Raw genomic sequence first — 26,448 nt, forward strand, 5'->3', positions numbered from 1 at the left:
CACGATTATGATCACACACAACTAGGCCATTATAAACACACTGACCCTTGTGCAAAAAACTGAGAAGAGTAGGAAGCATGTGAGGGGCTCTCTCTACCATATCTGATAGATCTACATTAGTTTTACAAACTTTACATGAAGCTCTAATGTCGTCTATTTTTAATCACTTGGTCTTTAAATTCATCATTTTGTAGTACATCTACATTTTTCCTGCATGTTTGCCTTCCTCCTCAACGTGACAAAAAAAAAAAAGGACCTCACAATAACCCAAACAGATGTAAATGCTGTTAAACATCCTTCTGCCGTGTCGCGCTCACCTTCTTCCTCCGCCTCTTGGCCAGGTTCTGCTTGGCGGCCAGCGAGCGGATGGCGCTGACCCACGGCTCGGCCATGCGTTTGATCCGCAGCATCATCCAGCGAAACTCCTCCCGTTGCGACATGGAGCGGTAAAGCTCCTCGAAACCGGTCCGGATCTCCGCCTGCGCACACAGCGAACACAACCTCTGAACGCGATGTCGGCAGACGGAAGTCTCGGGAGCGACTGCGATGTGAAAATGACCCTTTTGAAATTAAAATAGGCTTCAAAATCAGCACATGCAGAACGTGTTCTTTCAGAAGGCGTGAGGACGCTCTGCTCGGTTTGTTTGGCTTCGCCGTATCATCTTCCACTCTCGTGTTTCTGCGTGTATCCCCTCTTTTGGCTGCTGCCGTGACATAATCCCAAAGCAGTCCTTAAAATTTCATATCATGCAATTCACATTTGCAATGTTGACTTCCAAATTGCCCAAAGGGCCATTTTCTTGGAGCGGGACTCGTCTTGAAGAGTCCCGCTGAGAGCCTCCGCTCCAGTCCAACGTGGCTGCTCGGCTACGATTAAAACGCTCATCCACGTTGACTGAAGCTCATATCGCTCCACCTTTGCTTGGCACGTGGATTAAATGAAAAGCAGAGTTGGGTTGCAGACGAAAGGAAATGTTGAGTATAGGCTTTAATGTTTCGCACATGTCCGATTTGTACAATCCGAGTGAATCTGTTGCGGCGATAATATCCAACGCAGACGTGTGCGGAGGCAATCTCACATAGAGGGCACGTCGGAAGGCTGGAAACGTTTACAAAAATGAAGACACTGAGTTCAGAAAGCACTGCGATGAATTTAGAGAGAAGAGAAGAGAAGAGAAATGACAACACTCGGTTGTGTTTCCTCTCCGAGAGCCAAAATAAAGATTATCTTAGGACACATTTCAAGTGACAGGACGCACTTGAGGGACATTTTAACTCAAATGTTTAATAAATGAGATGTGAAGCAAAACAAATCCTGCCGTGAGACATCTCCTACTAATCCGCTCCTGTGTTGGAAGACTGCTGACTAACTGCAAGTCGAACTGAACGCGCGAAATATGGAGCTGAGCGAGAGGCGGAGTCGCACCGCGACGCCGGGCCGGGCCTCGTCTGAACGCCACGCCGAGCTGTTGGTGCGTTTCAGACTCACGGGATTCACGGAGAGGAGCACGAGAGAGAAGCCGGCGCGGCGTTACGAGCTGCTTCAGCGTGGCTGAAAACGAGGCGGCAGCGGGGCAGCGGCATCCCTCACCGCGACGGGAAAACCGCTCCGGCGGACTGAGCCTATTAAAATCTGGGCCTGAATTTAAAAAAAAAAAGAAAGAAATCTCCAAAAGCCTGTCGAATGGCATCTCAGCCGCCTCGGAGGAGCTCGGCGCTGCGGATGCATCCAGAACGTGGTGGTGGTGGTGGTGGTGGTGGAGGGGGGGGGGTGCTTAGTATTGATTCACCCGCAGCAAGAGGGGCAGCAGGAGAGCGCTGCGTTTTTTTCGGGGCTCTAAGTGGGATTTGAGTGAGCCGCCGCGCTGGCGGGGACGGACGATCATTATTCCAGATCTGTCCCGAGGTCCCGTCGCTCTCCGGCTTTTGGACTCTCTTCACGCCGTCGAGGCACGTTGGCAGCGTTCGCGCGCCGCCTCTCTTTGAAAGTCGCGACTTCGAACGACCTCCGAACTAAGCAGCTATCAGTGTGTCTTACAATTAAACAGCCCATTAAGCGGCTGCGATCGCGTCGCTTTCCCCTGCGGGGTTTCCTCCGCATCACGCAGGACGGCGGACGGGAGGACTTTTTAAACATTTACGCTAATGGGATATAAAGTCGCACGGAGTCTGACGCACGCGAGCTGCTTCCAAATTCATACATTCAGGCCACTCAGAACGCGAGCGTGCCAAATACTGACCACGGTTTCACAACACGATGCCTCCGTGTTTCATTTTTTTTTTTTGCACGGATATAAGCTACATTTTGGGATGTGACAGGCCTCACACAAAAGTGCTGCTGAAGTGTGTTCATGTATCCGGTTGGCAGGCGAACAGTTGCGTCTCTCACCTGTCCCCTCCGGTCTGTCTCTTCGCTCAGCGTCTTCGTCCTCCAGGGCAGACGGGGACACCAGTTCTCCACCTATCAAACCAGATCCCCCAAAAAAACAAAAAAACCTGCATTTATATCTGCTGTCGGCTCTGGAGCTCAGTGACACACAAACAGCTGACAACACACTGACTCACATCAGTTTATGCACACACATATATATATATATAAATAAATATAAAAATAAATATATATATATATTTTACAGCTTACAGATGGAAACGAGTCCAGCTGTTGTTTTCACAACATGTATGTTTGATTGCACTGCATCTGTCCTGGTGTCGTTGCTGCCATTACAAGAGAGGACTGATTTCACAATCCTCCCCCTGACTTACAGGGAAGTAAACGGATTATTATTCTGAATACATCCTTCAGACGTTCGACACGCTGGTCTTCTGTGATTTAACAAGAAACTCTTCAGTGGGCTGCTGAGATTTTAAACCACCGGCTGGGAAACAAGCAACTGATTTCCTCTGCGCTAAGTAAATACAGCAATTCTGCTCTCATGCACCGAGCTAACCACAAACCAAATACACATTACTGTGCACGCGTGTCTAGTCTGTGACATCTCCTGGTGAATACGTTTGAGCCTGTGAAGATTTCCCCCCAATAACACAACTGGAAGCGTAAGAGCATGTTCACCCTGCAAGAAGGAGGGCGTGATGGGGAAGTTCATCATTTATTTATCCGTCCATCGATCGCGATCGGCCGATAATAGCGCTAAAAAAGTTTGATCGGCGGTCTTTTAAAAAGTTTCAAGTAGACCCAGCGATCAGTGATCTTTCTCATGTTACTGGATCGTCTGTGAAGCATGAAAAGTAAAGGAAAGTGCAGAAAGTAGGAGAGGAAGAGAGGTTAACTTGTCCAAAGAAGACCGATGGTGCATGTGTTTTCATCGCCGCCCTGCCTCTCCCTCTCTCTCCTGCGTCTGATGAAACACTGCTGCAGATTTTACACCTGCTTTTCCCCCGGTATTACACCGCAGAGCTGATTTTTTTTTTTTTTTTTTTTTTTTTTTCTTCCTTTAGACCATTAAGTACAAAAATCCCCCGTTCACCCCGGGGAGCGCACAAAGCGCCGCTCCGAAGGCCCATACAAAACAGAGACGACAACAGCTCCTCTCATTGTGATTACATCAGATCAAGTACCCCTTTCTCTTCGCTCCGCTGCCGCTTCCGCCTCGGCGTTTCCGTCCACTCTCATCGAGCTCGACTGCTACTCGACCGTCTGGGACGTTACGGGGGAAGTGATGTGTGTGTTTTGCCGTTCTCCGGCAACAAAAAAAAAACCCTCAAAATTTGCTTCTTCCTTGTAAAATCTGCCAGAGACGAGTTAAGTTGTGTTTATTCTCCTTCTGAGGCCGCAACACGCCGCGCCAGTTGAGCCCCTGACCTTCTCCCGCTGACATCCTTCACGATATGCTGCCCTCTCCGCTTTGCCCCCCTCGCAAGGTTAACGTGCTGCTCGACATGTATGAATTATACATGGCGAAGGGTGTGTGCGTGTGTGTTTTGAGTATTTGCGCTTTCCGGGCCCGTCGCAGCTGTTTGGAGATTGGAAAATACGTGCCTATCGCCATGGCTACATCCCACGGCGGCTGTTAGATTAGCGGGATCGACAGCGAGAGAGTGGAGACACATGTGTTTTGGGATTTTTTTTTTTTTTCTGTTTGTTTCCTGCTTCCTGAAGCTTCTCTCACTCTAATGGATTTTACCGTTGTCCGCCTCGCTTCTATTTTCCAAACAGACGCGGCCAGGCTCTCGGCGCTCCCCTTTTCCTAGTTTACCGCGAAGCTTTCAGCTCGTATACAATATTCATAACAGGTGAGTGACCTTTCCCGACCCGGAGCCATGACTGAAATCGTACTTTTCCCTCTGAAAATATTCTCAAGTTTTCAACTAACAAACAGGGACGAGCTCTGCAGTGGAAATAAATCTGCACTCTCAGTCGCAGTCGATGAAACGACTCGGGACGGACATGTTTCCAGTCAGAAGGGCATCAGAATCAAGCAGAATACTAATCAATCGCTATAATTATAGAGAGGCCTTTGAAATGATAAATCACAGCGAGCTGGTTTGCCGGATCTGAGAACATGAGAGTTTAAAAGGGGGTGAAGCAGTTTCATTACTTTCATATTCAGGAGGTGGTGGGAAATGAGTCAAAGCAAATCATTATCGGATTAAACTTTCATCCAGAGAGTCTGAATCTCAAAGACAAGTCGTACACGTTTTGTTTTTTTTTTTAACCAGGCTTTAAAAAGAATGAACAACATGATTAATGTCCTCGCTAGAAATAAATATCTGGACATTTGGTCAAGAAAAATCCCCCAAAAGTGAAGGTCTAAAAGAGGAACGCGAGCTTCTATATGTTCGTGCTCGTCAATAATGAATGATTCCTCCGTGTTAGTCTGAGAGACTGAAGCAAACAAAGTCATTCCACGTCCTCTCTTCTCTTCTGGGCTAAAAAAAAACCCTCATCCCTTGAAGATAGCGCCTCACACCCCACCACCATCCTTCTTCTTCTTCTTCTTCTTCCCCCCCCCCCCCCCCCCCCCCCCCCCTTTCCCACTGAATCATCTCCTCCTTTCTCCCAAACCGGCCTCTTCGAACACACTCTAATTTGCTCTCATGAAAAATGAAATCCCCTTTACCTCGCTCCTTTGCTCTTATTTTTAGCACTTCATTCTTATGCGATCACTCTCAGGTTACGCTCTGGCCACCGAGGATCCATCGTACCTTACTTATATTTCATGTTCGACGAAGGTCAAAAAAAAAAATAATGATGAAATGTGTTCATTCTGGTTTTGGGTTTCCTCGGAGCCCATCTGGTGGCGTCCTCTTTTTTATTGTAATTTTCCCAAAAAAAGCATTATTGTGGCTTTCCGGTTAAATTTTGCACGACAATTGAAATGGAAACATCTTTTTTTCCATTCCTCTCATGCGTAATTGAACCCTTTGAAAGTCCACATTTTAATGTAGCTACATCAATTAGGCACCATCTAAAAAAACGTCATAATCAAATCCACCGCACAGAAGTGTTGGTGCGCCACACTTGAATGTATTGCATGTTGATTTTCTTCCAGAAGAGCTTTTCGATGCTGCGATCAGACAAAGTCTTCAAATACACATTTAGAATAGACGCACACTCAGGACTCACCTCGCTGAGGTAGATGAAGTACGAGCAGGTGGATCCATCCACGCCGTAGTTGGAATAGCAGGAGTCTGAGCGCCACATCTCCTTCATCCACTGAGGAAGAGGAGGAGGACGAGGAGGAGAAGGGGAGATTAAAATGTGAAGCGCACGTACGAACCAAACCGTGTAGGAGTTTAACCGTTTAACTTTGACGGCAGTCCGAAGCGTTTTGTCTGACAGTCACACCGGCAGCTGTCGTTCTCGTTCTGATGAGCGCAGAAGAAGTCAAGCCAAAGTGGTAATTTACCAGCGACTGTGGCGAGCGGGCAGGTTGTGACGCTCGTGTCAGTTTGGATCCGAAGTAAACATTTCAAACACAAAAGTCACACGGTAACAAAACTAACTAACCGAGGCGGGTTACCCGAGGCGGGGTAAAGAAATCACTGTTTTGGTCAAAGGAGTCCGGCAGCTTTGAAGAAAGCAATACAATCTGTTCAGTTCAAAGATGTCTGAGAGTCCGAAAAAGCGGTGAAAATATTCAAAATAAACTTGAGCTGCTATTTGATTTTTTTTTTTGGAGGTGGGCTTTTTAAAAAAAAAAAAAAAAAAAAAAAAAAAAATTTATGTGGCTGAAATATGTCCACAGCAGTACATCGCCTCGGGGCCGTGCCAGTAGAGCTGCCTGCTTTTTAAAACGGGGGATGTGCCGACCGCCGTCTACTGCAGGATGGACAACCCGTTAAAAAAAAAAAGAAAAAAAAAAGACTGAACTGTCCCTTTAACAGCCTGGGAAAGCAAATGTATTATCTTCCGAGGTTAGTTATGGTGGGGACGGGTGCGCTCTTGTACGAGCATGCAGGTGTTGAACTTCTTGATGCAGATGAGTAGCTTTCTTAGCAACCGTTGCCGTGATGATTCAGCAGTAGTTTTGAGTCCCTCCGGGACAGGCGTCTCCAGCCTTTTTTATTTTGTTTTTCTGAGGGCTACTTTGACCAAATGAAAGCGTCCGAGTTTACTAACATGTATTCACACAGCTGAGCTCCACCGGGCTCCAAGCAGCTGAATTCTTTTATTCGAACTATTACAAATTGATACTAAAACACACACATTTTGTATGACAGCAGCTTAAATTATACATGTGTACGCTTTTAATTTGAAAAGCAGAATTTTGACACCCACTTCACAGCAGCGCCCTGCTGTTGCAGTCCATCCAAAAATATTATATTTATGTTATTTACCTTATTTATGTACACTGGTTTGTTTCCAGCTCGGTGCGAGAGTGTTGAGTTTCTATGTATCGTAAACATGTTCACGTTCATACATTCAGCGAGCTCCTCACAAACGGGTAACGAGGCCCCCGCTCCAGGAGAAGCGGGCAGATTCGTGTGTAGCTGTCATTAAAGTGGAAGCGGAGGGGCCGTTGAGCGAAGATGAGGACTGACAGCTATCCCGCTTCGTTCAAAGGCTCGGGAACATCACGCATGCTGTCTTACAGTAACCTCAGGGAGCAGCACACGAGGGAAACATAAAATCGCCTATTCAGAGCTGCTTCATGGAGGGGAGAGAGCTGGCAGATGGGCTTTGGATGAGACTCTCTGGATGGCGAAGCCATGGAAAGATTGTATTATTCTCTTTAAACGACAATCAGAAGAGGTCCATAAACTGGGAAGATGGATTTGTCAGACGCTCCAAACTGAGTGCCGATAGTAAAACTGCCGTGGAACCAATTTGCGCAATTTTTTTGTGCTTTTCTGAGAGCGAAAAACAGGCAGTATTTGCGTGCGTGTGTTTGTGTGCATGGGCAGAGCAGGTTTTGGCATCGCATCGTGCCCAGTTGGAAATGCCGACAATATTGGTGGAGGATTGAGACCGGCTGGGCAGATGGTGTGTGTGATAGGGCCCTATCAGCTCCAGGGACTCCGGTGCACACGGAAAATCTCAGACACCGGACAGACATTGTGCACACATCCGAGTGCGCGACGTGCGCTATTTGTGAGCGCGCACCTGTGTTTGTGTTTGTGTGCCGGCTCGCTGACGCCCCATTATCCCAATTAAAACCTGCCTGACGTGGTTTTCCAGCCTGCACGTGGAACTGCAGGCTTGGATGGGACTATTAGAGGTAAAGGGTAATAAACACGTGTGTGGTAGTCGGCTGCCAGGTGCAGCTGCAATCAAGTTTTCTGATTATCCATCACATAATTGGATCAGAATACAACCAAAAAGATGTTTCTATAAGAGAAAGACAAAAGAGGAGAGGAATTAAAGCTGCCTTGTCGATGCGCGTGACTTCCGGTGGTGTTACAAAGCGCGTTTTTGCGAGCATGAACGAATACACTTTCCACTTCTGAACTCAACTCAGCGGCTCATGGAGTACGGCTTCATGAACGTAAACACAGAGGTGCTCGTGGCTTCTCGATGCTCGTGATGACCAAGAGAGCGAGAAGAAGACTGCGAGCGAGCCAACGGGCACGCGAACAGCGCGGGCTTCGGAATTCTTGCAATCATTAGCGAGGAAGGAAGAGGCATTAAACATGGGAGCAAAGACCGTGAACTAAGTTGTTTACAGGGAAACCCCACATGGCACCTTTAAATAATTGATGAAAATAACTCTAACCTTGCACAAAAATATATCATGCTATAGTAACATTTATTCATATTATTTATGTACAGTCCAAACATCTTAACTTCACCAATATGGTCACGACCGGTGTGTAATTTACTTGTTTCATAGTTTTAGAGGTGCGCCCAGACTTCTGCTTTGGACATTCATAAACGTACTAAACTCCCACGTATCACATCAACACAACATGGTTCTGTGTCGAAGCTCGACCCCCTGCCGCTCACACATTACATTGGTAATTAACATTTGCTATGTTTTCACTTGCACTACCCACCAGCTCATTTGTCAGTCAAAGCGAGCGCGAGTGTGGTGGTGGTGTCCTTGTTTTTTTTTTTTTTTCCTCTTTTGATTTTCTGTCTGGGTTTCATTTTCTGCAGGCGGGGCTCTTTTCCCTGCTCGGGCCACCAACCTCGTCCTTGTTTTCCGGATTTCAAACAAACTATCCCTCAGGAATAAAACGGTGGGAAAGACAGGCACAGAGAAGGAGATGGAGTGGTTTGTCTCTCGCTCTCTCTCTGTGTGTGTGTGTGTGTGTGTGTGTGTGTGTGTGTGTGTGTGTGTGTGTGTGTGTGTGTGTGTGTGTGAGAGATTCACCTTGATCTTGCCCTCGCAGTGAGGAAAACCATCCAGAGGCGGCAGCTCGCACTTCTCCTGGGCTCCGTTTAGGAGGTCTGGACGAAGAGGGAGATAGAGAGGCGGAGAAAATCAATGAGGTTGAGTCAGTCGGCTGCAAGCTTCTTTATCCGTCTGTACCTCTAACAGGACGGATCATTCTTCCCCCGGAGACCACGTCCGTACGAACGTGAACATTTCAGGCCTTCGGGTTTGTGTGTTTGTAGTATTATAGCACACAGTTTTTAGCCAGGCACCTTTGTGAGTCAACCGGAGGCCGTCACTCGTGTGACAAGACAAACATGTAGCTCAGCTGCTCGCAGCTCTCTTCAAGTGTGTCCCTGAATCTCTTCTCCGTTGATTAAAAAGGAACGAGCTGCAGCTACAGCAGCTGTGTCACACGTCGGCTCCAACCACAACTCTTTTGTCCCTTTTAATCACGATACAGAGAATGAAACCCTGTTTTTGACGGGACTGTGGAGGAAATAAATAAAAGAAAGCATTTAACAGCGTTTACGTGCTGGAAATACACAAAATCAAAGAAGCGTGAGCAAATGGGGAGGCAGGCGACGAAACACTTTCGGAAACACTCCCGGTGGGACGTGAAGCCGTGCGACGCGGCGGACCCGTGTTCGGTGGGAGTCATTTTCAGTTGCGGAGTAATGTGCTGGAAAGGAATTTCCTAGCTACGTACGAGGACTTCACGGGCAACGGCGCGTGCGTAAACACCACCATCAGCGTTTTACCTCACCGATACCCAACCGATTCTGAAGCCGCGTCAGAACTATTGTGCAGAAAACAAGACGGTCCAGTCACGACGGGAAAAACTCCAGACTGTTGACTGACCTGAGAGACGCGAGTGTTTGCTTTACTTCACTTGGTCATTTCATTAATTTTTCGAACTTGCATCTCTTGCAGAAATCCAGTTTTTTTTCGCTCCCCTCCCTGAAACGCGAACGGTAATGGAGCGCGGCTAATTTATCACATATTTCATCACATTAGTGAATTAGTTATCACCGTGTTTTGGAAGACTGAAGAGAGACGTCTGAGGAAAATCATCCAAATTCCACCTGATCGTTTCTGTATTATCTCAGCTCACTAGCTTTCTATGGAAAAAAAAAAAAAAAAGAGTGGCTGGCTGCCAAAGTAGCTTGTAGTGGAAGATTCCCCCCCCCCCGTCCAGATGCCAAGATATCGAGATATTTGGCTGGTGGATGGTGTCTATTTTCCATCCAACTCAACACACACACACGAATAGGAAGGCAGATAAATCTCATGACATTCTTATGTTGTTTTTGTAAAACGGAAATGATGGCATTATGCTCGACAGCTCACGAAAGTAGTCACTTCCTCGTGCGTTCCCTCTTGTGAAATGACACGGAGACCGACGGAAATGTGAAGAGTGTGTTTGGAAAAGGTGAAGCTGTTTTATTACTACGAAATACTACGAAGAAAAAAAAAAAAAAACCCACAGAATTACAGGCTGTACAGAATTAAGATTTTGATCTTGGTCCAGACTGAAATAACTCAAAAACTACAGGAAGTCTGGTACCGATCCTGCACAGGCCGGTATATATATTTAGACCCATCTCGCACAGTGTGACGGGAAATAAACGAACACAATCATTGCTGTCAGACAGTCTGTGGTTCAATCTCAGCCCTTCAGGCCGGCTGAATCATTGGATGTTCGCAAGTCTTTGGATTGACAGATGGAGACTGTCCATTACTCTGCGGTCAGGGATGACTGTCGGCCAGCGGGATCAACCCCGAGGCTCCGTGACAACGGAAACCACAACGAGCCGGGAGCTGCAGCAGCTCAATCCACGATAACGTGCAAAAAAAACAGGTCAAAATGCAATTTAAAAACCCTTTTCTTCTGACCTGCTTGTTTTTATATATATATATATATATATATATATATATATATATATATTGCAGTGACTTGCAATATCCCTGGAAGCCGGTATCACAGTGGGATTAACATGCGTCGACCTGCGCGCCAGCTTTCCTTTCATATAATCATCTTCTTTGATTTCACCATTCAGACACGTCAACGCTCTCACGGCTGACCTTTCCTGGCAGAATATAAATAATGCATGACAGCAGGCGAAGATCAAAGCTTGGAGGTAAACACCAGGCCGTCGTAATGAGTTTGCAGGTGGCATTTAAGGAGGAGGCTGCTCGTGTTTGTACGAAGCTAATCAAAAGATGGATCCGGCTTGTGCTGACGCGGGTGGAGGAGGAGGAGGAGGAGGAGGAGGCGGACAACAGGCTCCCACCTCTGTGTTGGTTGTTGATTTGAGCTGCTGCAATAAACAAGACAGTCGACTGGAAAACCTTTTCCTCTCTCCCTTCTTTCTCGCGGTGACACGCTCCGGGCTCGTTACGCTCCTCCGTTCGCACCGAGAGATAAAAGCGAGGCGATGACACGCCGCGGGGAGAGGAGCGACTCCAAACCCAGACAGAACACGAGTTTCCATCCGCGGCTTCTGTCGTTGTGGAGGAAAGTAGGAGAGCCTGAGTCTGAGTGTGGTTGGATCAGGTTTGGTGCGACGCTGCCGCCAGCAGACTTCTCATGTTTAGATATTATAGTCCGATTTCAAGCGACGGGTGTTTGTTTTGGATCGTTCCACGCTTCATCCCAAAACCTTCCTCGCGTATGAGCGTTTAATTGTATTCGTTCTCATACTTGCTCACGGTTGCATTCAACAGGTGCTCAGTTTTCCCTTTCCATGGACCCCCTCTAAGATGATCCCGGCTCACACGCTGATCCATGCTACGTGTTACAGTGTCTGTACAGTGGAAAATGTAGTCAAAGTCTGGTTGTTCCCATTTGCAGGACTGGAAGCTGGAAGTGCGCCCGCTAACTTTGATTTTTCATCAAACAAACAGATGACAAGCTCATTGGACTTTTTAGTTTCCGTGACCGTCCACGGTAAAAATGAGTTCTCCTGGTTCCTGGGAGGACCCCATCACCACGTCCAGAGAACTGGGAAAGTAGTCTGGCTAACAGCTCTCTGCACGCAGCTTTAATGGGCAAAATAATGACTCCAATTTTTAAACGTAACATAAACGTTTTGTTGTTGTTGTTATTCCTGGGGAGCAACGTGGGTTTAGGGAGGGAAGCGACGGGAGGTCAGTGAGTCACAAGATGGACACAATAAGAGCCTTGTCTTGTTTCTAAGGGCAGCAGGAGTTAAGCAACAAACAGGAGGATTAAAGCTTCTTTTTTTTTATATATATATATATATATATATATATATGTGAGGAACAGTGGAGGCAACGCCTACATCTGAACCGGATTCAATGTGGTGTACGTGTCAACGCGAGGCGTTTTATTTCACCGTTCTAAGAACAGTGGGAGGTAGTTTTGCCTTTTTTTGTGTGTCGGAGCAGAGGAAACTTAAAGCCTTTTAAGTTCCTATATTAAAATTTTATGGTACTTTGTGGCAGTTGGTGTTGGAGGCAGTGAGAGGATCCTTCACTGTCAAAACACACACCGCTTATTGAAGTCAAATCATTACTCACAGACATGAAACACTTTACACTCAAAGAACTTTTACTTTTAATGGTGCCCATTGGACAAAATGTAAACAAATAAAAGGCACAATTTTTTTTTTTTTAAAAAGTCATCACTACAAATGCGGTTCCACAACTTAGGGAGGCAACTTAGACATGCCTGAATGAACCAGACTTAAAATCTTCTCCCTGCTTTAATCAAGCAGAAGAAGCTGCTGCCGAGGAGGAGCTAAATATAGCTCCTTTCATAATCAAACACAGGAGAGGTGGTGCCGTTTCAGAGGGAGCTATTTCCTCATTATTCACCTCCGCCACACCGAGCGAGTTCAGCTCACACAAAACGACCCGTGCGGCGGCGAAGCGGCTTTTTTAAAAAAAAATTTTTTTATTCCCAACCAATCTGCTGCACGTTAACGCTGAGGAGGACGCGGTTCGACTAACAGTGGAGCCTTTACTGACCGGGGAAATTCACAAGCAAACGCCAAACCCGGCGAGGCAGCTGCACATTTTCTATCCGACGGGAAGCGTGACAGTGAATGGAGGTTCATGGCAGGTGTGAAAAGCCAAGCGGGGAGCCACACCTCAGTTTGGTGAGCATAGGAACAAAAAGGCAGAGAAAAACAAACAAACAAACAAACAAAAAAACGAGGCTTATTTGTAACGGACAAAACAAAAAAAAAGCATATAAAAGGAAAAATTAATGAGGTACAAAACACAGTAAGAAGTGATATTAAATGTTGAGGGAACCAGAGGCAGAAAACAGATGAGATCATTCAAGCTTGCGTAAGATGTCCAAGAGCCGCTAGCCGCACTGAGGTCACCATGAGCCGGCTCCCAGCACACAGCGTTGGCCATCTGATAGCCCTTAAATAACATAATCTCTGAACAATATGTGATTTTTACACACATACGGTGGGTTATTTTTCTCTCTCTCTCCGTCCTTGTGTGTGTCCAAGTCCATGAGGTAATCTGACATTTGACAACTCCAGAATTAGATTGAGGACATCTGGTTTATGTTACATCTGGTTTATGTTATTCTCTCTTTCTCCCCCCTCCTCCCTCCTAATCTCACCCGCTCTCGTTGACGTTATTCTCAGGCCCTCAAAACTATAAAAAAAAAAAACTTTCCCTCAAGTAACAAGAAAATCTGCCAAGGACCAGCGTCAATGACACAATTTGGTCAGTGGAGCTCGAGTAAAAGTGTGCTGGCATACGAGAAAAACAGGCTGAGGGACTTGCGTGCTTCTCAACGGTACGATTTTCCTAACAGACAGACAGACGCGATTTAGACTAAAAGATGAATAAAGTGTCACCACGGTGATTCTGCCGAGGTGACAGCTTGAAAAATATAAATAAAAAAATTGCAGGGTGAAAAGTGCAGCTTTCTCTGCGTCGTCTGATCCACTGCCTGAGAAACACTGAGGTTTGAAGTAGAGGTATCAGTGTGTGCGTGTGTGTGTGTGTGTGTGTGTGTGTGAATGTATGTGTGTGTGTGTGTGTGTGTGTGTACATGTCAGCTCATCAATTAGGCAGGAGGCAGGCCAGCTGATTGAACGCCGGAGCTGCAGAGCACCGACAGCTGTGCGGGTGAAAGGATCAGGGACGGCGACGAGGGAGCGTCAAACACAGAGTTCAACTTAGTTTGGCTCTCTTTGCCGCGTCTGTATATGAATGAGTAGCCAGGTAATGAGACTACGAATGCAGTCGGATAAAAACCCAATGAGATTACAGAAACACATTAACGCACAAACATACTAAACACAACAAATTAACCATGAATAAACAATAAGTAAACATGAACTGGAAGACAGTGTCCTCCACTGGGTGGTCTGAGGGGGCCCGAAACAATCTGTGCTATTACAGCAACAGCTGAAAGCTTACAGGTTTCATTGTTGGATACAGCAGTTATCTTCTTCTTTTTGCTTTAAACGGCCCGGCCTTTAACTAACACCTTCCAGGGACCGACTTCTCAGAGGCTTCTGAGTACCAAACCATCTGCTGCGTCAGGTTGCTGCGATCCCGCATCGCCCGCTGTCATCCATCTGATTATCAAGTTACTCCTGAAACAAGCTGCGCTCGGGAACGAGAGGAGACGATTTAAAAAAATACAAAATTTTTTTAAACTAGATGCCAATCAAATGCAACATCAATGGAAATCGTGAGTGGAATGCTTTCATATGCCGTGAGATGAAAGAGTGGTACCCCGCGGGGGAAATGAGGTCACCACGGCAACGAAAGATCACAATCTGCCAAAGATATACAAACTGAATGTGACAGCATGGCTAAGGCTATAAATAAGTGCATCAATGTGTGTAATTTAAATTTGTTCCCCTGTTTTTAGGCTAAAAGCTGTGCTACTCTGCAACAATTAACAGTCAGTAGATTTTATAGTTCGTATCTGTTAAAAGGTGTTTTCTTTACTGTTATCGTCTCACTGACACATCGCAGTCAATTCATGTTATCATAAGCCGTGTTAATGGTCTACGAGTGTAACATTTAAAAAAAAAAAAAAAAAAAAATATCCACTTTGCCTGATTAATATGCAGCTCTAATTGGCATTAATTCGCCTGTTAGTGTGGTGATTTGAAATACACTTTAAATTAATTCGGAGTTGCTTCCTCGTCACTTTTATCTCCTAATCTGAGCGTTGAAACAGCTCGCGTAGTGAACAGGGCATTGCGTGACGTCACATCTGAGAGGGACAGGACATAAAATGACACGTGACATTGGTAAAACACTAAACTCCCCCCCCCCCCCCCCGTCCCCCAATACGCCCCACCCTTTGGTGGACATCGTGAGGTTTGATATCACTCCAAACCTTTTTATTATCGAGCATATCGTAACCGTTTCTCGGGGCCAGCCTGAAGGCGCACGGCTGGGTAACACACACACACACACACACACACACACACACACACACACACACACACACACACACACACACACACACACACACACACACACACACACACGAGGGGCTTCCTTGTGTGAGGGGCACGTGTTTGGAGCTGATCAAAACACATGCTCCTCTCTGCCTCTGGTCCACACAAGTGTTATCCAAATTTCCCCAAAGTAACCCCGATCTCCAGCCCACGTCAAGCGTCCTCCTTCCCTCCCCTTTCCTCTGCTGCAAAGAGCACAAAGTCTGGCTGTAATCAATCCCGCTTTTGTGCCCTGGCGATCTGATCGGCCCACTGTTCTCTCCGAAAATATCCATGGGGAGGATGGGGGGAGATTTTTTTGCACCGACAGCAGCGCGAGGACACGGGGGCTGCCAGAGAGCCTCGATTAGCTGCAGAACTATGACTAATGTTCCACTGTTGATCCGAACAAATGGTGGAAAGCTGATGGGATTGGCTGCGAGACTGGCTGGGCTCTTGACTGTTCTGTCGCCAAAGCACGGCTACGTAACGGTTTCATAGAAAATGCTCCATTTCCTCACGACGGGCTTAAAAACAAAGAAACGCTTTCAACCACCTGCTGAACATGTGCATTTCCTGTAAACATGCAGAAGGAAAACGCTCGGCCTGCTTCGGTTTAAGTCGGGCACTGCAGTGGAGCTGAACATATTCAGTGTTGCCATTAGAGAGGCAGCGTTGGAAAAAAAAAAAGGATCTCACTCTCAGATTTTATCACATCTATGAACGAGTGTGTGAGATTACACACTCGTCAGTCACTGTGTACATACAGTTTTTTTGCATTCGCGGGTGTCAGCGTCCTCGATCTTGCCTGAAGACAAAAAAAAAAAAAAGAAAAATTATCTGCAGTGGCTGAAACACAAAGCTGGAGAATGTGTGTATATTCTGTACGCATGTGAGTGTTTCCAAGTCCATTCAGAACCAATAATGACAATAAACTATGCCTGGTGGACATGGTTGATATTTGGCAGAAGGAGTCTGCACTGATTCTATTCCTACATGGCCGGGGCAGCAGCTTTATCCAGCCGAACAACAATACTGGCACGGAGAATCAGGAGACAATGGAAGGAGAAGAGGGTGCAGAGAGGGAGGAAGAGTGCAGCATCAAAGAGGAGAAAAAAAAAAAAAAGCCACGGAGTCTGCAGAGAGCAAGGACAGGCAGCAGAGGAGAAGGACGCACAAGAAAAAAGAGTGCATTCAAACTACAATGTACAAAGCCTTGCTTTCCGTGTCCACAAATCACCCTTCAATTGCGCAATGTTTCTGAAATTCCATAATTTACACTGCACGGAGCTACAGGAAGGAAGGAGGGAGGGAGGGAGGGAGGGAGGGAGGAATGGAGGGAGGACATGAGCTGAGAGAGACGGACAAAGACCGAGTCAGTGAGAAGAAATGGAGGTGCACGTGTCGCAGCCAATGGCCCATCAGCCCCAGATGTTCCTCCCATCCCACCCATGCCTTCTCAATCAGCCACATCCTCAAGAGGGAAGGGCGTGTGTGTGTGTGTGTGTGTGTGTGTGTGTGTGTGTGTGTGTGTGTGTGTGTGTGTGTGCGTGTGCGCGTGTGTGTGTGGCAGCTGCAGGGCCGGCTGTGTGGATTTGCTGTAAGGATGTTTGTAGCTGCATAAGACTTTAGCTATGTTATTGTTATTGATCAGTATAGTATCACAAAGGGTGCCGCAAGATTTGCCAATTTTCATATTTGGTTTCACTGCATGATGAGACCCTCAATCCAGTGCAACGCCAAAATAACTGTAGCCTGAACACACCGGGCGCCATACAACTCAACGTATCTATATTGTGCATGCACAGTAAAACACCATTTCTTCTCTACTATGTTTGCTGCTGCTATTTAGGTACTTTAAAAATACATTTCAGCATTAAAAACAGAAATTTCAGGTCCAAAAGCACCCCTAATCTCTAGATAGATAGTTACTTTATTAATCCCACAAGGGGACATTTTTTCGCTACAGCAGCATTATACAGTGCATCAGGAAAGTATTCACAGCGCTTCACTTTTTACACATTTTGTTATGTTACAGCCTTAGTCCAAAATGGATTAAATTCATTTTTTTCCTCAAAATTCTACACACAATACCCCATAATGACAAAGTGAAAATAGTTTGTTTAGAATTTTTGCAACTCTATTAAAAATAAAGAACGAAAATATAACACGTACATAAGTATTCACAGCCTTTGCTCAATACTTTGTTGAAGCACCTTTGGCAGCAATTACAGCCTCAAGTCTTTTTGACTATGATGCTACAAGCTTGGCTCCTATTTTTGGGCAGTTTCTCCCGTTCTTCTTTGCAGGACCTCTCAAGCTCCATCAGGTTGGATGGGGAGCGTCGGTGCACAGTCATTTTCAGATCTCTCCAGAGATGTTCAATCGGGTTCAAGTCTGGGCTCTGCCTGGGCCTCTCAAAGACATTCACAGAGTTGTCCCGAAGACACTCCTTTGTTATCTTGGCTGTGTGCTTCGGGTCGTTGTCCTGTTGGAAGAAGAAACCTTCGCCCCAGTCTGAGGTCCAGAGCACTCTGGAGCAGGTTTTCATCAAGGATGTCTCTGTACATTGCTGCATTCATCTTTCCCTCCATCCTGACTAGTCTCCCAGTTCCTGTCGCTGAAAAACATCCCCACTGCATGATGCTGCCACCACCATGCTTCACTATAGGGATGGTGTTGGCCAGGTGATGAGCGGTGCCTGGTTTCCTCCAGACATGACGCTTGGCATTCAGGCCAAAGAGTTCAATCTTTGTTTCACCAGACCAGAGAATTTAGTTTCTCATGGTCTGACAGTCCTTCAGGTGCCTTTTTGGTAAACTCCAGGTGGGCTGTCATGAGCCTTTTACTGAGGAGTGTCTTCCATCTGGCCACTCTACCATACAGGCCTGCTTGGTGGAGTGCTGCAGAGATGGTTGTCCTTCTGGAAGGTTCTCCTCTCTTCACAGAGCAACGCTGGAGCTCTGTCAGAGTGACCATCGGGTTCTTGGTCACCTCCCTGACTAAGGCCCTTCTCCCCCGATCGCTCAGTTTGGCCGGGCGGCCAACTCTAGGAAGAGTCCTGGTGGTTCCAAACTTCTTCCATTTACGGATGATGGAGGCCACTGTGCTCATTGGGACCTTCAATGCTGCAGAAATTTGTCTGTACCCTTCCCCAGATCTGTGCCTCGATACAATCCTGTCTCGGAGGTCTTCTTTGGACTTCATGGCTTGGTTTGTGCTCTGTCATGCAGTCAACTGTGGGACCTTATATAGACGTTGTGTGTCTTTCCAAATCATGTCCAATCAACTGAATTTACCACAGGTGGACTCCAATCAAGTTGTAGAAACATCTCAAGGATGATCAGTGGAAACAGGATGAACCTGAGCTCAATTTTTAGTGTAATGGCAAAGTCTTTGAATACTTACGTACATGTGATTTTTTTAGTTTTTGATTTTTTCATAGATTTGCAAAAATTTCAAAAATTTTTATTTCACATTGTTATTATGGGGTATTGTGTGTAGAATTTTGAGGGAAAAAATTAATTTAATCCATTTTGGAATAAGGCTGTAATATAACAAAATGTGGAAAAAGTGAAGCGCTGTGAATACTTTCCTGATGCACTGTAGATACAGGAAAACCAATAATACAACGGAGTAAAATATATCAAATATAAAAATGCACAATATATACAATAAAATAGAATAATATTAAATTAAATTAAACTAACTAATTAATTAATTTAGAGCCGAAACAAAGCCGTACTACTTTTACATTTCTTTTTTTTTTTGCCTGGTCAAGTAAAGGTTTGAACTCAGATGACATCCCCGATTCGGCTTCACAAAAACACCTTGAAGTGAACCTGCTCTGCGTCCAACAGCAAACAGCTGGTATGATGCTGCTATTCCTGGTGTGAATCATATCGATGTGAAGGAGGCTGCCGCCGCTCGGTTTACCTTCCTGTCTCCGTGGTAAACAACAGAACCCTATATGGCCAGATTTGAGATGTATTTAATCACGTTGTATACATTATAAACTCTGTGCCAACATCTTTTGGGGCTCGAGGGGAACGTCTTCTGCTTCCAGGAGCGATCGAACCAACTTGAGCAGTAAGTGCAAAAGACGGAGCGTATCACATACTTGGAGCCGAAAGTGTGATGGACTCACAAGTCCTGTCAACAATGCCCCGGGAAGCACTCTCGGGCTCTGCGCACTGCCAGGAAACAAAAAAAGGAAAAAAAGAAAAACTGCCTACAGTTTCTTGCCGTTGGTTTACAACATGGTTATAAGAGGAAGCAATGCACTCCACATGGGAGGCACCTCCAGGGACCTGCACAGCTCAAGATGCCGGCTGCGATGGATGCCGTACGATAATGAAAGTATGCACACACGGTCACGTGTGTGGAGACTGTTTGTGCCTGTCGGTGTGCAAAGAGAAAGTCCTAAAGAGGCTCCGTCCACGTCAGGCTCCGAGACCGGTAGGTATGCGGAGGAGGTGGAGCGACATGCACTTCATTTGTACACCTCCACAGCCGCATCGAAACAAGTCAGATCACAGGCTTATATTTCACTGTGCGCCAAACAGGTGTTCCAGTGCTGAAATGTATAACTATATAAATAAACACATAAAAGAGACGATTTGAATCCACTTTAACTGAATGAGAAATTTAAACATAAGCTTATTATAAGTCAGCAGAATAAGAGTGGGTGTTGTTTAAATCACAATCTCACCCTGTAAAGACACTTAAGTGATTTATATATCATACCATGCATCATTACTGCAGAAACATCGAGCATTAAAAGCTACAAAGCTTGTGATGTCATCAAACTCCATTTAGGCATGACTAAAAGGCCAGTTTTTTTTTTTTAATCCATCCATTATCTACAGTGCATCAGGAAAGTATTCACAGCGCTTCACTTTTTACACATTTTGTTGTTACAGCCTTATTCCAAAATGGATTAAATTCATTTTTTTCCTCAAAATTCTACACACAATATCCCATAATGACAAAGTGAAAATAGTTTGTTTAAAATTTTTGCAAATCTGTTAAAAATAAAGAACGAAAATATAACACGTACATAAGTATTCACAGCCTTTGCTCAATACTTTGTTGAAGCACCTTTGGCAGCAATTACAGCCTCAAGTCTTTTTGAGTATGATGCTATAAGCTTGGCACCTATTCTTGGGCAGTTTCTCCCGTTCTTCTTTGCAGGACCTCTCAAGCTCCATCAGGTTGGATGGGGAGCGTCGGTGCACAGTCATTTTCAGATCTCTCCAGAGATGTTCAATCGGGTTCAAGTCTGGGCTCTGCCTGGGCCTCTCAAAGACATTCACAGAGTTGTCCCGAAGACACTCCTTTGTTATCTTGGCTGTGTGCTTCGGGTCGTTGTCCTGTTGGAAGATGAACCTTCGCCCCAGTCTGAGGTCCAGAGCACTCTGGAGAAGGTTTTCATCCTACCCTTCCCCAGATCTGTGCCTCCACACAATCCTGTCTCGGAGGTCTACAGACAATTCTTTCGACTTCATGTCTTGGTTTGTGCTCTAACATGCACTGTCAACTGTGGGACCTTATATAGACGGTGTGTGTCTTTCCAAATCATGTCCAATCAACTGAATTTACCACAGGTGGACTCCAACCAAGTTGTAGAAGCATCTCAAGGATGATCAGTGGAAACAGGATGCACCTGAGCCCAATTTTGAGTGTCATGGCAAAGGCTGTGACTACTTATGTACATGTGATTTTTTTCGTTTTTGATTTTTCATAGATTTGCAAAAATTTTAAAAAAAATTATTTCACGTTGTCATTATGGGGTATTGCGTGTAGAATTTTGAGGGGAAAAATGAATTTAATCCATTTTGGAATAAGGCTGTAATATAACAAAATGTGGAAAAAGTGAAGCGCTGTGACTACTTTCCGGATGCACCGTACACTGCTTTATCCTGAACTGGGTCACAGAGGTGGGTGGAGCCTATCTGGAAGTCCATCACAGGGCCAGTACGGAAATGTACGGAACATGCAAATTCTACATAGAAAGTCCCTCGGCCCAGTTGAGGTAAATTTTTGTTTTAATAATCAGCAATAAATGTAACTGCATTGGGTAATAATAAAATGAAATGTCTAGTTCTTCCCGTTAGTGGCGGAGTCCAGGATTCCTGCACTGGATTCAACGTGCCTGAGTGAGTTATGATCATGTCAACTCACCTCTAATGCAAATGTAACATTTTCTAAGTGGCAAAACACAAAGCGGCTTCTATGATGTGAAGCAGCCACAGAAAACACGTCCTGTTTGTCACCCAGTCACCAAATTTGATGGATTACAACTTTCATCTGCAAGAAAAACAAAACATGCATCTCAAAAATGTCGTCTTCTTCCGGCGACTTTGTCTACTTCCAGTAAAGTGCTGCTGCAACCTGCAGGACCGGAAAAACAAGGAAACGCTTACAAAGCTCGCTGTTAATCCCAGGAACGGCAAAGTTTGTTCTTCTAACTCCGGTTTTAGTTATGCTGCTTTGAATATTACACATTTGACTGCAGGGGCTGATGACTGTCAGGATTCCTGGGAGTGTTTAAAAGAGTGTGGGAGTGGACAGCTTCTCTCAGCAACTTATTAGCGCCGAGTGGGATTGTGTGGATGTGTGTAGTTTATTAGTATTGATCTGTACACTGAATGAGTAAACAGGCCTTTCCAGAACATAATGGAGACCGCAGACTCGCCACTAAATCCAAGACAGTTTTCGGTATTAAAATGGTAATTGGATCGTGATTGGATACGTTACACACACGGGTAACATTTGTTAGAAAAAAAAAAAGAAAAAAAAAAGGAAGAGCACCTGCTATGTGTATAGAGATGAAAATAAAATGCAGGGAGCAGAGAAATCCTGCGGGAAACAAGTCACCTGCAGAAACCCTGTCTTTGTCCCGTTTCCTTTGTTGAAACGGAGGCTTTGGATCTCATCTTTCACAAACAGAGATGCAACCGGATCAATAGCACAAAAAAAAAAGAGACAAAGCGGTGAAGATGGCTGAAGCCGCGAGCGCAAGCATCTCTGCTCACAGGAAGAAAAAAAAAAAGCCAACGGAATCGGAGAGACGGGCAGCCGCAAATCAGCCGAATGTCACGAGCAGCGCCGAGATGGAAGCGACATTGATAACCTTAAACACTCGTTAGGGGTGGAGGAGTATATCACAGAGGGGATGAAATGGAGAGAGAGAGGGAGAGACGCGAGGGGCCGGCTGCAAATCACCCCCCCCCCCCCACCCCCACCCGCTCCGCCCCACCCCGCCCCGACCATTCATTACATCTGTCTCCACGCCTCTGTGTGTGGTCGGAGATCACACGGATCCCACGCCACAGATGAAACACTGCTGGGGAGGTTGATCAGCCACATCAGCGAGACACGGCAAGACGAGGCGTCACAGACTGGTTGTTGGACTCAGTCCCATCTGCCCCCCGCCACGCGGCCAACCGCGGCCGGATCGACTCGCTTTGATCCCACGCGAGGCTCCCGCGCCTGTTGTCCTCGGCTAAATGCAACAACAACAACAACTCGAGCCATTCCTGCAGCGGGCATCAACACCCGATTCCTCAAGCCTTCAATGCCGGATTTTACACAATGGAGAGAGTGGCTGTGCAGCAACGTGAGGAGGCCACATTTCTGTGAGATAACCAATGCCAAAGAAAGAAGGAGCGTAGCACAGTGTGTACACAGCTGGTACTTCTCAACAGAAGTCCTACTTACTGCAGTTGCTATGTTGATCACATGTCAGCATGAGGCTCGGTATGAAGCTCGAGGCCGCGTTGCGCAATGAGGCGGTCTACGATCCGCAGGCTGCAATGAAGTCCATGGATGTTTCAAGCAGGTTCTCTTTGTTTGTTTTATTTTGCAAACTGGAATTGCAGCAATGTATTGCAAATTAATCAGAGGCTTTGTGCCCCGAAACGCCCATTATTATTTTTGCTTTCAAAGTAACCTCAAAATCTATTGTTGCAAAGAGGGATTTAAAAGGGAGGAAACAAAAATTGTGCTTTACCAAAAGGCTTTTCTTCTGTTAATAACAAATACAGGCCACTGGGATTTCTTTGTTTCGTACATTTTGGGCATCAGGCACCGAGCTGACATCAAGTTGAAAGTCCTGTTGACAGGGCTCCAGTTGAAATACACGATAAACAGCTTTTTAGAGCAGTTTCCGCCCTGACAAGTGCAGATATCAGGGTGTTTGACCTCAAAAAGTCACTAAGTTAAGTAAGTTGTGACTGCATTGAAAAGCAGTGTGGAAAAAAAAACTTGAACTAAAAAGATATCGCAACAAATATTATGCCTGGCCGAGGGTAGAAGCTGTAAATATGTTGTATAAATGTCCTATATTCCAGTATTTTTGTTTGTTTGATTTAACCGCTGCTATTTAATTATGCCCTCTTTTTATGCAGTGCTTTAATGGCACAGAAATGGAGAGAAAAATGCATTTATTAATGTTTTCTTACGTATTTTCAGGAAATTGAGGTCAAATTTTGGCTAAAGCAAAGCATCCACCACATCCTCTAGTCCAAGGCAGGCAGAATCAAAGCCAGGAATAAATGGTGAATAACAAAACAAAAATGTAAATAAAAATAAAATAAAAAAAAAAGAGAGCCAGTTTTGGGTCCCAGAGTCCTTGGCTCAGGAAATGTCGACAATTGAGGTGGAAACAGTGCAGTCCCAGGGCTGCTGCTCAGCTCCATCTTGATAGCAACCTCTCTGAACGGCAGGCGTGTTCTCCTCACTGTCCAGATTCTTATCTGTGTAATTGCGTTCCAGTCAGGGAGGAGCAGCAGCGGAGCTGGCAACGGTGCTGCCTACCACCCACTCCCAAGACAGGAGACATGCTCCGGCGGAGACTCCGGAGCCTTTAGTTCATTGCCAAGAGAGACATCGGTGCCGCTTTGTCAGCTCGACCTGCATTCAGGATCCAAATGGTGTCTCTCAAGTGTATCGCGGGCCGTTTCAGGGCCATTCGAGTTTATTGACATGTCACAGGTCCGGGTGCTATCGCTCAGGCTAACGGCGCCCCGACAATAGCGTACGAGATGAATGCCTCGTCTCTACTGTCCACAATAGCCGGACAGAGAAGCCGTTCTCTTACAGCCTGTCTGAAGAGAACAGAAGAACGACCCACTGGGGAGCTAAACCGAGAACTGAATACCTTCAAGGATTATTTGACTGTTTACACATTCGCACCGCTAATAGGAACGCTGGAGAGACGTAAACCAGCAGGTGGTTGGTATAGCAACGTCCCTGCAGCTCCGCATACAACAACAACAGCAGCAACAACGGTCCATTTGTCCATATTTGCTGCACACGTACGTCACCATGGTTCCTCTTGTTCAGGGAAAGGTTCTACCGTGAACTACGAGCAAAAGTACTTGATACAAACAGCATTTCAAGAACCGCGACAACCAAAAATGTTGTTTTTACAACTTTAAATAAGTTCCTCTGGTCCGAGAAAACTACTTTCGCTGTGATATTCACTTGTGAAAATGAAATTTCATGGTAGATCAGGCAGGCACAGTAGTCTGTCACGGGTCCCTTTCCTGTCCAATCATACAATCAAGTCCACCCAAAAAAAGTCCATTTACTTGCTAATTTTGTACGTGAGCATATTTTCCAAAATGCTGTGGCGACTTACTCAAATGTACGTTCGGTAAAAAAAAAAAAAAGAAAAAGAAAAAAAGAAAAAGTCATTCATTACGGAAGAAAAATCAAATGTTCACATACGAGAAGCCTGACCCAGTGAACATCGCTCTTCTTCTAACTCACCTTTTGATCAACTTATCATTTCAACTGCAGCTTCAATTCATTGAAACAATTAACAGGCCTGAATTCATCCGAGAGGGATCGCATTATTTTTTGATGTATTTCAGCGCACAAACATTCGTATTAGGAGCTCACACAGAACTCGACAAAGGCGATCGTGCAAAGACAAAGTAAAGCAGACGAGCTGTGCAAAAGGACAGATCTGGCAGATGTGGCATTTGTGGTTCACTATTTCTACAGAAAGAAGGAAGTGAGATTTCGAGTCACTACGAAAGCACTGCCTACGATTTTATTCCAATTCATATTCTCTGTCACTTTCATTTGATGTTTATAATTTAGGCTGACTTTTTCTTTCACTAAATGTATTTTTATCTCCTTTGAAGGCAGCATTAGCAGGATTGGATTCATTCAAACGTGTCCTTGCACAACTCAAATCAGTCCAATCCAATTCTGCATTTACTGCTTGAGAATATAGAGTCCACATTCCTGCTGCTTAATGCTGCGCAAACAACCGAGAGCGAGTCCCAGGGTCTCCGAAAAACCAACACCTCGTTCCCCGGACTGGGGCTGAATTCATCATCTGAAAGCTGGCAGGAAAATCAATGAAAACTAATAAAAGGGTCATGCGGCGTGAACAGAGGCCTTATTTGAATCATGTCCAAGGATGCGGCCTGGTCCTATAAAAGTGCCTCGTGTGAACCGTGCCAGGGCGGCAAACTTCATGTCGTCGTGAGGAAAATCCTTCACCGCAGAGATCTTGATTAACTTTTATTTGGAAAGAAAGCAGCTTATCCTTGTTTCTTCAGCCGGTCTCATTACGTTTACTGCAGATTCTCACACCCCGAACAACGAGGTTCCTAAGAGGACTGTTGGAGTCTGTGGAGGGATTTTATTTCTAGGTTTTCTAAATGACGCGGCGATGACGGCATGTTGTTTGTCCCTCCAATTCTTCGGAAAAAGATTTCAGATTCTGAGATTATTCTGCTTTTATTGGGAGATTTACAAATCCAGACACACGACAAATCCTTTTAGCGCCCCCCCCCCACCCCTCCCACAGACACACACACACACACGCACACCAGCCGATTCGAAGGCAAAGCAAAGGACGCAGCACGTACCTGCCACGTTGACTTTTTCCGAGTTGGTAGCGCTGGGCGTGGCGGTGCTGGTGCCGTTGGTCAGGTTGCCCCCCGTGCCGTTGTAGATGTTCTCCACCTTGGACTCCAGCTTGCCCAGCCTCAGCATGATGTTGTCCAGCAGCACGGCCAGGGTCTTCTTCAAGTCTGCGATGCAAGAGAGGGAGTCTTTCATTTCCCCGCCAAACAACATGGAACAGGTGATGAGAAAAGCTCCTGAAAGGAGTTGTTGTTTTTTTAAACTCTGATTTAGCTCAAGTACAAGTGTGAAGCACGAGAGGAAAGGTTAGTGTATGAACAAAGTCA

General features: G+C 45.7%; 1 protein-coding gene across 5 annotated transcripts in view; it reads right to left on the bottom strand.

Moving 5' to 3' along the window:
• The window catches only part of mgat5 (alpha-1,6-mannosylglycoprotein 6-beta-N-acetylglucosaminyltransferase), a 78,387-nt gene that overhangs the window by 33,978 nt on the left and 17,961 nt on the right, over positions 1–26,448 (bottom strand). For 4 of the 5 annotated variants that reach the window (XM_069166426.1, XM_069166427.1, XM_069166428.1 and 1 more), the window contains 5 exons: positions 26,125–26,289; positions 8,775–8,851; positions 5,585–5,674; positions 2,390–2,461; positions 318–479 (listed from right to left, as the gene is read on the bottom strand). In XM_069166426.1, the coding sequence (XP_069022527.1) occupies positions 318–479; positions 2,390–2,461; positions 5,585–5,674; positions 8,775–8,851; positions 26,125–26,289 (566 nt within the window). Of the gene's footprint in view, positions 1–317; positions 480–2,389; positions 2,462–5,584; positions 5,675–8,774; positions 8,852–15,999; positions 16,041–26,124; positions 26,290–26,448 lie in introns of those variants that run through there. The other variant, XM_069166430.1, reaches the window with a different exon arrangement.

This window comes from Embiotoca jacksoni, unplaced genomic scaffold (assembly GCF_022577435.1).
Source record: "Embiotoca jacksoni isolate LCO1_2020_lvr unplaced genomic scaffold, fEmbJac1.0.p SCAF_38, whole genome shotgun sequence".
Lineage (NCBI taxonomy): Eukaryota > Metazoa > Chordata > Actinopteri > Embiotocidae > Embiotoca > Embiotoca jacksoni.